Source organism: Lipophrys pholis, assembly GCF_963383615.2.
Source record: "Lipophrys pholis genome assembly, chromosome: 8".
In the NCBI taxonomy this organism is placed as follows: Eukaryota; Metazoa; Chordata; class Actinopteri; order Blenniiformes; family Blenniidae; genus Lipophrys; species Lipophrys pholis.
Window position 1 is genome coordinate 15,020,877 of NC_137630.1, and position 16,183 is coordinate 15,037,059.

General features: G+C 42.5%; 2 protein-coding genes across 4 annotated transcripts; one reads left to right on the forward strand and one right to left on the reverse strand.

Annotated features, from left to right (window-relative positions):
• Window positions 1–3,128: 3,128 nt before the first annotated feature.
• On the forward strand, window positions 3,129–9,139 carry ttc34 (tetratricopeptide repeat domain 34; the record flags this gene model as incomplete). Its single annotated transcript, XM_080470041.1, has 6 exons — window positions 3,129–3,534; window positions 4,039–4,837; window positions 5,159–5,384; window positions 6,058–6,250; window positions 8,053–8,219; window positions 8,327–9,139. 6 exons carry the CDS (start codon window positions 3,129–3,131, stop codon window positions 9,008–9,010), a joined length of 2,475 nt encoding a protein of 824 aa, XP_080326167.1. The 3' UTR covers window positions 9,011–9,139.
• Window positions 9,140–10,130: 991 nt separating this feature from the next.
• On the reverse strand, window positions 10,131–16,148 carry LOC308113690 (5-aminolevulinate synthase, erythroid-specific, mitochondrial-like). Of its 3 annotated transcripts, none has more exons than XM_080470112.1 (10): window positions 16,005–16,148; window positions 14,798–15,140; window positions 14,612–14,659; window positions 14,312–14,534; window positions 13,814–13,998; window positions 13,469–13,648; window positions 12,818–12,982; window positions 11,250–11,518; window positions 10,870–11,032; window positions 10,131–10,585 (listed from the first exon to the last, which is right to left on the reverse strand). In XM_080470112.1, the coding sequence occupies exons 2-10, from the start codon at window positions 15,117–15,119 to the stop codon at window positions 10,422–10,424; spliced, it is 1,719 nt and encodes a 572-aa protein (XP_080326238.1). In that variant the 5' UTR covers window positions 15,120–15,140; window positions 16,005–16,148; the 3' UTR covers window positions 10,131–10,421. The 3 variants fall into 3 exon arrangements, with proteins under 3 accessions (XP_080326238.1, XP_080326237.1, XP_080326236.1); XM_080470111.1 differs by having other exon boundaries at window positions 14,612–14,683; XM_080470110.1 differs by having other exon boundaries at window positions 14,612–14,707.
• Window positions 16,149–16,183: the final 35 nt, after the last annotated feature.

A 16,183-nucleotide genomic window follows, 5' to 3' on the forward strand; every position in this document is an offset into this window, starting at 1 on the left:
ACTGCTTTATTTTATTTAAATTCTTATTATGAGGCGAGAAGCACAAGCTAAGGTACAGCACATATTTCAGAAGGTCATTATATGTGTTTGGCCACAAGGTGGGAGTGTGGACTGCTTGTTTGAACAGCAGCAGCTGCTGCGCAGTTTTAAACATGGGGCCCTTTTCAAAGTAGACACAGGCAGGGTGCTTTAGGAGCTTTTATTCTTGAGGTGGATTAGACCAACCTCATGAATTGCAAATTCTGTCTCAGCACAAAGAACAGCTGTCCTACATTGTCCATATCCCCTGGATGTAAGAAAATAATAAGTCCCACATGGAGCTACTTTATGTTTGCAGGAAGAGGTAAAGATATATATATATATATATATATATATATATATATATATATATATATATATATATATATATATATACACATTTGTTTTATTTCAATCACATGAATACTTGTTCAAATAACCAAAAGGTGGCGATTTAGACTGTTGAAGCAGTCAGGAAAAAAAATGCAAGTATTTATGCATTTGCAGGATTTTATAACTGAACTATATAGAATTTCCGGTGGGAGGAATGGCTGCTTTTTTAATTTCCACTTTCACAACCCTTTCCGTTCTCTGCATTCCTAGAATGTTCTAACCACTCGGGTCCGCCTGCGTGAAGAAACAAGATTGTATCGCCTGACGTGTACATGTTCGTGATTTCCGAGCGACTCTCTGCGGTTTCCTTCACGAGCGTTTGTGGTTTCCACTGGCAACCGGGCCGCGCGCACAGGATCGCCAGCGGCTGGGTGTTATGCTGAGTTCTGCACGACTGTCAATTGATGCATCCCTACCGCGGAAGTAGATGCAATGACGCGCTTGCGTTTGAAAATACCAATGATTATTTGACGAATGTGGCCCCCGCCATGTAATTTTACAGCAGGCTGGCTTGAAATAAAACATAAATGCAAACGTTACAAAACCCGGTAAAGTGAAGACAAAACATGTTTTCCTTTTGCAACCCATATTTTGTCCTTGGATGATGTAGTTTTGTGTTGGAACATTTCACAAATAATTAATCCCAGTCAGAAATAGGTGCCATGAAATAAGTGAAATAATTGAAAAGAGCAACTTGACTTTACTTTAAATTGATCGACGTTAACGAGTCGTGCATTCCTCATGGGGGGGAGGGGGACTCTCGGCAGACAAGCAAAACTTTGCATAACACCGGTCCCATCCAGAGAAGAGAGAAGAAAGAGTCGGGAAGAGTTTACCGGGATGTGACGCTTATCACGGTCAGTTTTTTTGCGTTAGTTTTTTTTTTTTTTTCCGTTTTGTTTTTTTAAACTTGTATTGTTGTCTTCAAGTCACATTTCCACCTGTTGCAGATGTTCAGAGAAAAAGGGTTTTCTCTCCACAGCTTCTGTTGTGCGAGCGGACACTTGTTGTCCCGGCAACCGAGACTCCACAGCTCTTGAATTACAAAAATGGGGCCCAGGTTTTTCTGCTCCGGTTAAAATGTGAGAAAGAGACCGTATCTGTGTGTCTCTTATTCAGACTTCTCTAAAGTCTCCTGTCACAAAAAGTTAAAAGAGCAGGTCGGCTGACTGTGGGCTTCACAGTGGAAAAAATTTAAAATATAATAAATACATTATATCACATATCAAATATTGTGTTTTTTTATTTGTTCAATGCGTTTCCACTTAGTTCTATTTATTACAAAAAAGCAAAACAAATGTGTTTGTTAGTTTTGCCACATTTCTTGTATTTGTACCTTATACCTTTACACCATGTATCTCTACTTTAAAATCACAAATTGATAAATACCTTTGAATGAATATTCAAAGCTTTTGATTCTTATATTTTTAATACATCTGACCATCACTTTACAAAGCCCATTCCTGCTCCATGCCTTCATTTGTGTACCACCATTTCTCACTGATGTAAAAAAGTAATGTGTTTTGAACATGATTATTTCATATAGGAAATTGAACTGTAGGTCTGATAAATCCTTTTTCATAAAAGTGTTTTGTACTTTTAAGTGAATATTTTATTTTAAATCTATACTTTTACTTTAAATTGAGTTGAATAGTATGGAATCAATAACAGTAAATCTACTTTGGTACCCATATCTCATACGTCCTCTGATACTTACTGTATTTGATTGCTCCGTGGAAACATCTCTGCCAGTGTCAGTGGTTAACAATAAGCATGAAACAAGCATTAATTGTAGGTTGTCACATAAACCTAGTTTACTGGAAGGCAAGGCAATTGCTATTGCACCATTCACAAACAAGGCCATTCGTAGTACTTTACAAATAAAATAAGAAAATACAGTAAAAAAATAAAGCTGCAAGCAGCCTTGATCGGGACCTCACAGTCTGGCCTCTGGCCCCTCGGGATCAGCCTAATCATGGCCTCTTGCCCATTTAAACATTGATCAAATATAAATTTGGAAGGTTTTAACAAAAAAAAATCCCTTTGATTTTGAAAAATGTGTGGGCTTTTATTTAAAAAAAACAACCAACCTCTGATCTAGCTAATCCCTAAACATCAATTTTTTGGGGTTTTTGTGTCATTTTTTATTTAAAAAATGTCATTGAAAAGCATGCCAAATTTGGTCAAAATCTGAGCATGTTTCGGGGGTAGGATGTGGGTATATTGACGCGGCAGAATAAGAAACAGAAATAAGAAACATTACAAAAACAATAGGGTCCTTGCCTCCAGACCTGGCTTTTCAAGCTTGGTCCCTTAAAAAAAAGGTGATTAAGATTATGAAATACATGCAAATAAAGCTATTAAGAAAGACGAAAGGAGAATAAATAAACAAAAAACCTTATTAAGATAAATGTGAAAGTTTTGTGAAAGTTGGTTAAAAGTCCTGTTGGTCGATGTATTAATACAGGACCCAATGTATTTATATGTGCACTTTTAAACTAGCTACTTCATTAAAAAGCACTTTCCAATGTCATTGTCTGAGCTTTTTCAACCCAGATGATCTCATTGAAACCTCTGTCTCATTTTCAAAGGAAACCCAGTTTTCACCAACATGTTTAAATCACATTTTAAATGAAGTCTTGGTAATTTTGAACTTTTTTTTCTGCCTTTAACAGCTTAAAGGTGCAAAACAAAGAGAGCGGGCCACCGGCCTGATGATGACTGCTTTGGTACGACCTGCCGTCAATGTCGCAGAACTGTGTGACAATGGTGACAAACTTCTTGAGGCTGGAGAGCTGGAGAGGGCAACCTCCCTGTACATGTCTGCCTTCAGGACTCACGCCACCTCTGCCGTGTCCCACATGCGGAAATTGGACAAGTCCAGCCTGGGTGGGGTGATCTCCACTCTGGAGAGTTGGCTGAACCGTCACGTGGAGAAACAACCTACTCTGGGCCTCAATAAAGGCATTGCAGCTGTCTTCCTGTCGACTCTCAGCCCCAACAATCTGTCGGCCACCATATTCAAAATGGAGTCTCTCCTTCAGAGTGGCGGGCATAGCTGTGAGGAGATTTATGCCCGTTGCACTACGCTGCTTGAAGGAGGACAGAACCTTCCCTCAGAAGGTTCGACCGGCGTTTTGTTGGAGATAACCCGAGCACTGGCTTGTTTGTTCTCAGAGGCTCACCGGTTCAGGGGACTGAAGCTTTACCTAAAAGCTTATCGAAATAGCACATCTGAAACTGTGAAACTGGTGAAGAGCAGACAAGGAGGACACCTACCCACAATAATCAAGGCCTTTACAGATCAGTTGATGCTCGAACATCCCGCTCTGACATTTGACAGCAAGTCCACAGTGACCACAAAGGAGGCCGATAAGCTTGATGTCGCCTTATCTACAGTCGTTGAGTTTTTGCAGGCTATTGCACAGAGTCATAGAGATGTACAAGAACTTTATGCCTCATATTTGTATATGACTGGTAAGTTTGGGGACAGTATGGAGGTATACTCTGCTCTCTTGCATCATGGTCAAGAAATGTCAGAGAGTACTTTGGAGAAACAATGCCAAGACACTGCTGAGAGGAAAGCACGACTCTTGACCCGCCGTGCAGCTGCCTGCTTCTCTGCAGGTGGAAAAGGTGCGGAGGAGTGTCGAGATCTGGAAAAAGCATTTGAGATCCACCCTGCCACTGCCCGAATTTACTTCCAACAACTCTTCACAGATCATGGTACTGGGTTTACTGCCCGCTGCCATCTCCGGCAGCAGGCGGAGAGAGGCCTGTCTAGTTACAGAGAGAGGGTTCTGATCCGTGAAGACCTGCGATCCACTGACGGAGTTGAACTCTTGGACCCAGTCATCACTCAACTGCGCACTCTGTGTCTTCTAGAGCCGGACGGGGGAGGCAGAGAGCTGCGGGTGCGACTGGCAGACTGTTTGCTTCTCAGAGGGGAGCACAAAGAGGCCCTTTCTATCTGTAGCCAGCTCGCGGCTGCACAAGGTCAGCAGAGCTATCAGAACACTGTCCAGGTTCTCCGTGGATATGCACGACTTCTTTCTAATGACCACAATGGCGCATTAGAAGACTTCCAGGCTGTGATTGAACACAACACCCCACATCCGTCCAGCTGTGTCAGGGCCCTGTGTGGCCGGGGGCTCCTCCGCATGATGGGGGGCTTAAACTACCTCACTGCTCTCGACTATGTGACAGCCAGCAGGCTCCATCCTCAGGAAACAGCATTGACGGTCCGCTGCTTGGTGCCATGGAACTACCGTGGTTTACTGTTCACTGTTCTGCTGGAGCAGGGACGAGTCATGCTGGAGGGGACTGGAGAGAATAAATCCAAGCCCACTTCCACTGAAAACTCCCAGCAGCCCCCACAGGAGGAACAGCATCGGGCTCCGGCAAAGACACGCAATCACAGATCTGGGTACAATATTTCTCTCACCCACAGTTCACTCGACTCATCACAGTAGGATAAGCACAGGTGGTGCCAAATATTTTAAAGATGGGATGATTCCTTTCAACTGTTGAGTGAATATTCATTGTTTTAGATATTTACTTATTGTGAGAAGTAACACCAGCCTAATCTCCACCATGTTCATGTGATTTGTAGAGTTCCTTGCCTAACCGGCTGCCACAAAGATTATGAGCGCCAGCAAAACTCAGCCATCCCTCTTTTAGCCAACTCCTCATCCATGTTCTCTCATCGTAGACTGTTTTCTTGGTGTTGTACATTTTCCTGCATTAGTAGGACTCCTGCTGGTGTCCAGTCTTTGGCCGCTTTGCTGATGGAGCTCCAACCCAGCACTGATGGGCCTCGGATCCTTGCAGCAGATGCCCTTTACCAGCTTGGCCGGGTGGAGGAGGCATACCGCTTGTTACTTTCCATCGGGCCCTCCAATCCCCGAGCACCAATCCTGGCTCGCCTCGCCATGCTGCAGCTGCACAGAGGCTTCCTTTACGACACCAATCAGGTTTATTTAATGGACTTTAAGTAGTGCTCGTATAGTGACTTGTTGATTGTGTGCCATTCCCATTCAACACATTTACTCCGTGGAGTCCTTTTCACACTGCTCGTGTTCACAAATAAGGATACGGAAAGAATAATCTACAACAGCTTTAAAAAAATTCCCTTAATTTCTAATTGAGTAGAACATTACCATAACTAATCTTATCTTGCTTCAGTATAACAACCACAGACACAACAACAACAACAACAACAACAACAACAACAACAACAACAACAACAACAACAACAACAACAACAAGGCTAAAACATGACGAACAGAACTGCTGGAACCAATAAGCATTAGAATGCTTAATGAAATATTTAATCTCAATGTTTTCTTCACAATGAGCTTTATCGCTGAATTTGAGACAGAAATTACCTTGACGATGTATTTTTCGTAATTCATCATATATTTTTTCTTCTTCAAAAATACATACAAACAATGTTTAATTTATAATATATATTCATGAAGTTTTATAGTTTTAATATCTATTCCATCAAAATGCTGTAACGCTGTTTGTTTGATTACACTCTGCTTATCTCAGAGTATATTTACTATTTTGAATACCTTGCAGTTATCATATAGTTGTTATGGAATTAATGATTGAAAATTCGATGTATGTTTGTGTTTTCTGCAGCTGCTGAAAAAGCTCATCCTGTGTGGGGACACCAGCTGCTTGCGCCCCCTGTTGGCAGTGGCTCAACAGAAGGACCGAGCTCTGCTGCAGGGTCACTGCCACTCGGTAGCCAAACGCATCCTGGACAGCACGAGAGAGGAGGGCGTCGTCAGGGAGGCTGTGGCTTATCTCTCCATCGCTATCATGGCCACTGGTGATTACAGTCCAATATTCACTCCTCTGCCTCTGATTGATGACTTCAGTAGTATGTTCATCTAGATTAGAGGAGTCGCATTAATTTCAGGGCCCAGATATACACAGTTAGAATTGAGTTGGATGGCAGTATTGTTGAAGACATTCTGGAGAGAAGCTGGAAGGAAGTCAGTGGACTTGAGGATGGTGCAGAGCGTTTCTTATAGATGAAGTTAAAAAATACCTCAGATATGTTAAGAGGTGGCCGTAACCCCCATGGAGGTTGTGAAGTCCTCTTGATCTAATGGGTGAAGCATCTTTTTATGTCTCAAAAGTAAGTGAGTCAGCATTGAATTAATTTATGTCACAAAACTACTAAAATTAGGCAATTACATTAAAAGCGTATAATTCATTTGAAAATATATTTTGAATAAACCTATTTAAAAGTGCCTGCAATGTGCACAAAAGTATACTCGCAAAGTATAGCAAGGGGATAGAAAATGGTGGTGTGTCAGGCTGAAGAGAAAGATGAATTGGTCAAAAGGAAAAAAAAAAAGAGTATCAATACAGTTACATACAGAATATGGCTTCATTGAAGCAATGGACAAAATGGTCCACCAAACACCCCGAGAAGGTTTGTAAAGCCAAAGGGTTTATCCTCAGAGAAAAGAAAACTCATTGTTCCAGAATATAACAAAGAGAGTGTATTTCACATATAGTGTGTTTATGAGATTCCTTCGATTCGGTTTTTTTTAATGGTAGAGGGTGTGGTGGCGGTGACGTCGCCTACATTTATCATGATTAGAATTTGGGTCCCTCAGGAAAAAGGTTGGGAATCACTGTCTTAGATTATTCAGCGAGAGCAGCATCCCAATTATGAGGAGCCAACCTTCGGGGAATCATGAAAACACCAAAAGCAGACGAAATAGGTAGAATCCAGATAAGCATGTGTATGTACTGTGTGCGGATGCTTTGTCTCAGTTAGGACCATGACCTGTCTTTAGAGATAGAGCTGACGGCCTTCAGACGGTAGGATTCCTGTCAATGTCACTAAGTGGAGCAAACAGTCTTTCAAGTGATAAACGAGGTGAAAGAGCTGACAAGAGGTCAGATCAAGTTGCCTGGGGTCTTCATAGAAGAGTGATGGTGGTCAGTTTTTCTTTATCAGCATAATAACTTGTAAAACTCAAATGTTTTGCCTGTGTTTTATTGGTAAAAACTCAAGTACATCCTATTTAAAGTTCACAATAATCCACTTCTTACAAGATCTATAGATGTTTCAAAGGAAAAGAAAGTGCAGTCTGAATTTCTCCCTGCCGATAGTCACTGATCTCTCCAATACAAACATTATTGCCATAAGTGGTTTAGTTCTGAGTCTCAGTGGAACGTATTGACCTCTATTATGACTGAAACGGTGCGATCATCACATTTACAGTTCTGCAGGTAATGCTTTCCTACATACTGTCACACTCAGCGAGGCCATGGTGTGGTTCCAATTAGATCTTTTTGTAGGTCTGTTTTGGCCTGTGGGCTGCATATTTTATTCCCAAGATCTAGTTCAAGGAGTAATAGAGGAGAGAAAGGTGGATACATTGCAGAAGTTTTCCTCTGGCTGTTTCAGGGGGAGCAGAAGTATATATTTTTAAACACTGATGACAAAGCAGACCATTTGTTCTCTCAGCTCTAAAGTGGAGCACATTATTATTCTCTGCATCTAGATCTATGTTTGTTTTTTTTAATAATAATATACATATGGGAATGGACAATTAAAGGAGAGAGTACTGCAAATGCTGCAAAAGCAATCAAGTCACTGGTCTCCCCAAGGCGGAAAGGCTGTGGACTCCCTGCTGGAGAGGGCGAGGTGTTACGCTCTGCTGGGCCAACGAAAGACTGCCATATTTGATTTCAGTGCCATTCTGAAGGAGCATCCAAAGCACATCCAAGCCCTCTGTGGAAGAGGATTCACCTATCTAATGCTGAATCTACAGAAGGTAAAAAAAAAAAAAGGGCCCATAAAAGATAAAAAGCAATAATTCAGGACATTATTATACATGAATGTTAAACTTTAATATATATTCCAACCCGGTTTCTCCCTTAGGAGTGCATTCATGACATCTTGGCAGCACTTCAGATAAACACTGACATTGTCACCAAAGACATCCTGTCTCTGAAGGACAGGGCGCAGAAGCTGGTCTGTGAATGGCTGCATCAGTTCTGTCGCTCCAATCTGTCAGATGCTGTGGTCACTAATGCTGTTCCCTGCCATGAAGAGCAGCTCAGAGACGTTTTTCTAATTGGTGGAGCTCTGATGAAGACCGACTGCAGAGATCCCAGATGGCATCTTCTCTATGTGGACATACTCAATGCTAAAGGTGAGATTGGTAGTGTGACTGATGTAATTTCACGTGCTATCTTTGATTTAACTAAAAATGTTCTGGCATGTAGGTCATGGCTTCAGCTGTTTTTTTTAATAAAAGAATTGTGGCATTTGTTGTTAATTGTTTACCGTCTGTCCGTCTGTTATGTTGATGCTACAGGTGAAGTGAAGGCGGCAGCAGCTCATCTGTGCCAGATATTTGGCCAGGATCCCAGAGATGCAGTGGCTCAGGCCCGGGTGGGTGTGGTGGAAGCCTGGCAGAAGAACTACTGCAGCGCAGCGCGCAGGCTCAGCAAACTGACAGAGAAAGACTCATCCAGCCTGGACTTCTTGCTGGCCCTGATCCCATTTAATCACAAAAAGTGCACGGCACAGGTCAGTATGTGCAGTAATCCCATATCTTAATCCTCAATTCTGAATGAGTGTCATTGCCACAGTTTTTTTTTTTTTATATATAGATATATATTTTTTTTTTTCCAAATTCAGCAAATACTACCATGGGTGTATAAACTTTGCAGAATAATTACAAGATTGAATTCATGTGTGGTTAAAGTTAAAATGTCAATTGATCAAATTTACAAAAAAATGTTAGCTTTATCTGTTTTTGATTCAGCTACCAGTTTGAAGAATGTGGAAAAGAACAAGTATGCATGTATAGATAATTGCTCAGCAATGACACTGTTACAGGCAGCAGCACAGGAGGCCAGCAGCGTGTCCTCAGAAGGTCACTGGGATCAGGCACTCGCACTCCTGACTGTCTCGGTTCAAGCCATGGGCAATCAAAGAGTGCAATATCTTCGCCAGCGGGCTGCCTGCCTCGGACAGCTGGGCTTACATGAGCGGGCCATAGCAGACTTGGACAGAATCATCCAGAAACACGGAGGAACTGACCCTCGCTCTTCTGATGAGCCCCATATCTGGGCGGAGGACCTGTGTCGACGAGGCCGAAGCCTGGTGCTGTGTTCAAGGGAAGGGGCAGCTCTGGAGGACTTCACCAAAGCACTGGAGCTCCACAGGGATCAGGCTATTCAATGTGTAGAAGCTGGTCTTGGGAGGCCGCATGTGGCGGAGTGCTTCCTACGGGGGGCGCTGCAGCACTACGGGGAGCAGCGACTCAGTAAAGCATGGAAGTTGATTGACTGTGGCCTCCTTGTAGATAGTGAGAATGTAGAGCTACGCAGACTGAGGGCAAGGGTCAAACGGGAAGTGGCCGGCCCCTGTAACGTCAACTAGTGAAGTTGGACAGAATTAAAGCAGAAACTGGATTTTCAGTTTGAATTTTTCTTCAAATTTATAACTTTGGATGATTAACAAACAAAATGTTTAAGCATTCAGTATCTTTATAGTTACAGCAGTGTTTTAAATATGAGAGGATTAGGAGCTTTGTGTAGTTATTCAAATCACAAACAATTAAGCTTGTGTTAATACAAATAGTATTAAAGCATCTGCAACTTAAACAGTGTGTATGTGGAAAACAGTCTAATATGGATTAATGCACCCTGAACAAAACCAAAAGAAGATCAAGCTTAGTAGCATAGTTTAATTCAAACCATCACACCTATAGAAGAGATTTAAGAAAGTGTCAGATGTGCAGGTTCCATGCTTTCAAAACAGAGGAGGCATTTCTTTAATCATATCCAAGGCAGCAAACACATTTTAAGATTCATAAATTCATTAAAACATTGATAAATATTGGAAATTATTTCATATCATTGACATTGAAAAAATCTTCAAACTCTTTGCCAGATTATAAATACTCTTTGCACCTTATCTAGGACTTCGTCATTGAGCATTTAGTGCATCATGCACTCAGCCATTATGCTGACACAGTGATGTATTGTGGCTCCATATTGCCGAAGTAGGATTTCTCCCACTCACTCATGAGGTCAAAGTGAAGTGGACGGTCGCAGAAGGTGCAGGAAGCCGTGGCCAGACTGCTGAGCGGGAGACCTGCCTCCTGCCACACCTCCAACAGCTTCTCTGTGAGAAAGAAAGGATAACATAGGGGATAGTCAGTCAAATGCATCTATTTATTTAAATTTTCAGCTGTTAAAAGTTACATTTAGGACATTTTGATCAACTCATTATGAGATCATGAGAAAGTTGGGTGTCAAGAACCCCAGTATAAACTCTCAGACAGCAAAGGAAACGGGCTCTAAGGACAAAAATACATCTTATGAGCTGGTTATTGTCTACGCCTAACTTGATTGGAGGCTTCCTTCAATAACTCTGACCCCAGTTATTGTGACGATCCAGACACTCACCCACAAAGTACTCCATCATGTCGGGGCTGTGATGAGGGGACGGAGCCAGACGCAGCAGCTCCTCACCGCGAGCCACTGTGGGGTAGTTGATGGCCTGGACGTAGATATTGTGTCTTTGCAGGAGGGTGTCACACACCTTGGTGTTGAGCTCAGCGTCACCCACCTGGTAAACGAAACATAAAACATCAAACATGACTTTAATTTGAACTCAATCACTGTATGTACATTTTAATGCAGCTGTGACGTGTGAAAACATTTTCTTCCTTCCGTGAAAAAATGCCAATAAAGAGATTTTGTGAATATTTCAGGGGTATCAAATGTATGTCATCAACAATTGATAAGGTTTGGTCCGGTGAGATGACAGTCTTCAATATTCTTACCCTCACGGGGATGATGTGGCTGGGGCAGTTGACAACAGGCAGGCCTTTATCCATGAGCAGCTGCCTCATGTGTTTGACATTCCTCTGGTGAGCTCTCCGCAGCGCCTGGCCCTCGGGGCTCTTCAGGACGCGCACAGACTCCAGAGCCCCAGACAGGACCATCGGAGGGAGGGCGGTGGTGAAGATAAAGCCGGCGGCGTAGGATCGCACCGTGTCCACCAGAGCGTCGCTGCTGGCGATGTAACCCCCAACACAGCCAAAAGCTTTGCCTGGAACCACAGGAGAGAACAAACTGTGTGTGAGCTCACTGGAAATAACAAATATCATCAGAGAATTGATTTATGAATATAATATCAAATGTGTTTTCTTTGACAAGTGCTGATTAATAATGTTACACATCAAAACGATGCTGGGGAGATTTAAATACCTGATTCAAAATAGCATATAATTCCTGCAATATCCATGCTTATTAATTTCAACAAGGCAAAGTAAATTTATTTGTATAGCATAATTCATGCCGGAGGCAATTCAAAGTACTTCACAGCCACACAAAAATATAAGAAGACAGATACAATCAATCCATAAAAACATGTATATAAGCATTAATTAATTACAGTTAAAAACAGAGCACAGATAATACTTTGAGCTGTTTTATGCTTGACCAAATAAAACAGTTTTCAGCCTGGATTTGAACATTGTCAGTGTTCAGGCCGGTCTCACATCACAACAACAGTCACAATAATAAATTAAAGCTTCAAAAGTTAATTCAATCATTAAAATGCGACACAAATGTAACAAGTACACAAAAACTTTTTTTTTATCATAACAGAAATCTTCAGATAAGTTACCAACCACAAAATGATCATAAAAAAGGCCTGTCTTAAGTGAAGAAAAAAGACAAATGATAAATTATCTATTCATGATGCTCCCAAAAAAAGTGTTTGATATGAGTGTTATTTGGTATGTCAATAATTGTTGTCATAATACAAAAGTGTGTTCTTATGTCCACTGAATTTGAAAAAGAAAACAACAAAGAAAAGGTTCTGACTTGAAAAAATATGCTGCAATGAAAAGTCACCTGGTGGTTTTTTGTTTTTTTCCCCCAATTATTTATATTTCTTCTTATAATTGACAGGTGACTGCATGCAATTCTATCCCGGAGACGTAACATTTTGTCATCTCAAAGTAGTTTTACCCAGAAACACTTGCTGACGTCACAGAGCTGCCCAGAGGACGTCTTTATCAAAGCATCCAGAGAGGCAGCAGAGTCTACACCCAGCTGATAAAAGCCTCTGCTTCCTCTGATGAGAGCCCACTCCTCTCTCGCTCCCCAGTCAACCAAACAGGAGTGCAGCGTTATGCCTCTTTAGAGTTATTGCCACAATTCTGGCAACATGACAGTGTCAGTTGGTGAAACAGTGGCTGCAAATGGGAGCTTTGCCATGAGGAGAGCAAAGTAATCTATGACAGTTTGAAGCTGTTTGCCTTGCCCCTCTAAATGTGGCTGGTGGATGGCTGATGCAACAGATGTTCTTGTTTGGGTGACTTGAAGCTTTTAGAAAACTCACCTAAGGTCCCGGAAACAATGTCAATCTTGTGCATAATGTTGTCTCTCTCGCCCACTCCAGCTCCATGAGCTCCATACAGGCCCACGGCGTGAACTTCATCAACAAACGTCAGTCCTCCGTAACGATGAGCTACGTCACACAGCTCTTCCAAGGGACATATGGCACCTGACAGCCCAGAGAACAAGGAAGTATAATTAGGACAGTGTTTCGGTAAACAGCAGGTTATTTGAGTCTCAAGAGCTAATGTTGCACGCACTTTATGCTGATTTGCGAACAATAAAATCATCCAAACAGCAAGAAAACACTCATTTAAAACAGCCGTTGGTGTAAAATATCAGTGGTGAATAGAAATCACTACAGTGAGTGGTTGCGATGAAGAGCAAGTAATGCCAACTAAAGAGCAGATTTTCGAAATGTGCATGCTTAAAATCTGACACTTGTACTTATTGCATTATGAATATATAACCGCAGAGCCTTTACACAGAATGCCATATCCATCCATCCATCCATCCATCCATCCATCCATCCATCCATCCATCCATCCATCCATCCATCCATCCATCCATCCATCCATCCATCCATCCATCCATCCATCCATCCATCCATCCATCCATCTATTGAGTGAATCAATGGATCATACAATGTACTCACCGTCCATTGAGTGCACCGTCTCAAATGCCACTATTTTTGGAGTGGTGGGATCTGAGCGCTGGAGCAGCTCCTCCAAGTGACGACTGTCGTTGTGGCGGAAGATGAAGCGTTTGGCCCCGCTGTTCCTGATGCCCTGAATCATTGATGCATGGTTCCCAGCATCAGAGTAGATCTCACACCCTGCATGTCACAGTGAGCACGTCATTTAACCAGCATAGATGCTTTTCATCTGCCATCCCTCTGAAACTCCTCAACATTTCCACTATAATCCTCTTTTGAAATATTACCCCAGGATATGATTAAACTCCTAGTATAATTGATTTGTCTGATTTGCTGTTGGGTTACCTGGCAGCATCTTAGCCAGAGTGAAGAGGGTGGAGTCATTTGCCACGAAGCAGGAGGAGAAAACCAAAGCTGCATCTTTCTGGTGCAGTTGAGCGAGCTCCTTCTCCAAAGACACGTGGAAGTTACTGGTGCCCGAGATGTTCCTGGTCCCACCTGCTCCTGCACCGTGCTTGTCAAGAGCGTCGCTGAGGATGGGGAAAAAAAAAGAATTGTACGGATGGACTTTTACTTAAGTAAAAAGATGTCAGACATGAAACCGATTCATTCACACTGTCAAGGAGACACTCATATGTCAATGGTCCGGCCGTGCCCAAGGACACTGGGACTTTTGAACAGAGCAAGATGGGACCAACAAGCTCAATGTCTATTCTGGCTGACAAATATCCAAATGGCAACTGTTTGTGTTGTACTTCTGATGACTATACCTTTAGACACACAGCAATAGACATATCACCGGTTTTTCCACACACGTTTCTAATTTAACCTGTCCTATCATACCTGATTGCACCGAGGACTTTCGGGTGCCGACTCATTCCCAGATAATCATTGCTGCACCAGACGGAGACCTGAGAACCTGCCCGCGCTGCAATAGAGTAATCCTCAGCGAAGGGGAAGACCTCAGCGCTCCTGTTCACCGTCTTGAAGACTCTGTATGTGTGGTCATTCTTCTTCTCTGCAATCTTCTCAATGAAGAAGCGGTCGTAGTCGTAGCTGGGGCCGACTGCAGGATAAAAGGGTTCGGACTTGAGTTACAGCTACTTGTTGAGGAGCATAAAAATCTTGTTCTGTCAAACATACCCATGTTGTCTTTGAGGAGGTGGGTGACATCGTTGGTTTGACCTGGTGCTGGAAACACAGAGTCCTTCAAACCTTTCCATAAAGAAGACATGAAACCTGTGAGAGATGACGGTGTGAAGCTACTATTAGAAAGTTCTGCTTCGTTGTCAATTCTATTGGGCACTTTAGCCTAGATATTCCTCGTACCATCTTGGACGTCCTCCTGTACTTCAGGGCTGGCTTGCACCATCCCGATCTGAGAGGTGACAAAGGGGCAGCCCTTGGACGCGGACACAGCCACCTGGGTAGCGGTTTGAGCAAACAGCCTCCTTTGCTCAAATGCGTGACTCCTGGATTTGGTGGGCGAGGTGCTCAGGTTGTTCTCCAGAGAGGCCGAGCCGCTCACAGTGATCTGACGAGCAATGATGGGGCAGTGATCAGCCAGAGACAGCAAGGCAGCTCCGGTTCTCCTCAGAGACGGCATTGGAGCCGACTTCAGGAAGGGGCAGTGATGGAGGAACGCAGCCATGGTACTGGTGCTGTTCTTTCTCTGAGGTATGACAGGTGACAGAGAAATGATCACAATCTCTTAGAGTCTGTTATTTCCTTTAGATTTAAATTGAACTCAAGATTTTATGAACTGGGTTACACAACATTCACGTTCCCATCAGGAAAGAACAGTAATAATGATTCAAATGAACCACAGGGATCAGTAGGTGCCTCTTTCTGGGTGTGGCTTGATGGCCTGCCGTGGCTTATCTTCACTCTGCAGATGCTCCAGAGCTGATCTGACAGCTGTGATCAGCTGAGGCGAGTTACCACAGAAGTGATCATACACTCTTTGATAAAGCACAGCGGGTATGCATCCACTTCTTTAATCCCAAACAATTTGGACATATCCTTCGTATTAATTTCGCTTCAGACTCAATGAATAAACAAACATATAACTGATCAAATAAATAAACAAACAAACTAATAAGTAAATAGACATGTGTAGACTTACAAGCACAAGCTGGTTGTATAAAATGTCCTACCAACCTTTTGTGGTCTACAGATAAAGCAGCTCTTGGTCTCTGTGGTTTTCCATTGTTGTTATATGTTATCTTATCAAACACCAGCCTGCCTTTAAAAGCCACAAATAGGTCAAATTTACCCCAGTATTGTTTTCGTTTTTATTGACGTCATACTAAAACTAACCAGTAGTTAAGAGCCGAAAAAACTAAAACAGGCACACATCATTAAACTACTATGATAAAATCAAATGACATAACCTTATCTTGTGTGTTCACTCACTGTCAGTCAATTTGAAAAATTTTAGCATAGATAGGATATTACCTTAACAAGTGCTGCCTTTATATCATCGCAATAATAATCACTAAGCGTAATAAAAGAAGAAGGCTGACAGGATGCTCACCTGTTGACCTGCACTGAGGACGAACTTCAGAACAGCAAATAGGCAGAAGTTCACAAAGTGTCAACACTTATTGGTGTGATGATGGTGAACATTACGTAAGCCGCTCTGCTCCCTCCCATCTGATCTGACGTTTGGATTTGAGTCATTTGGGGGTCGGGATGGGAGTTGTTTAAGAGTGT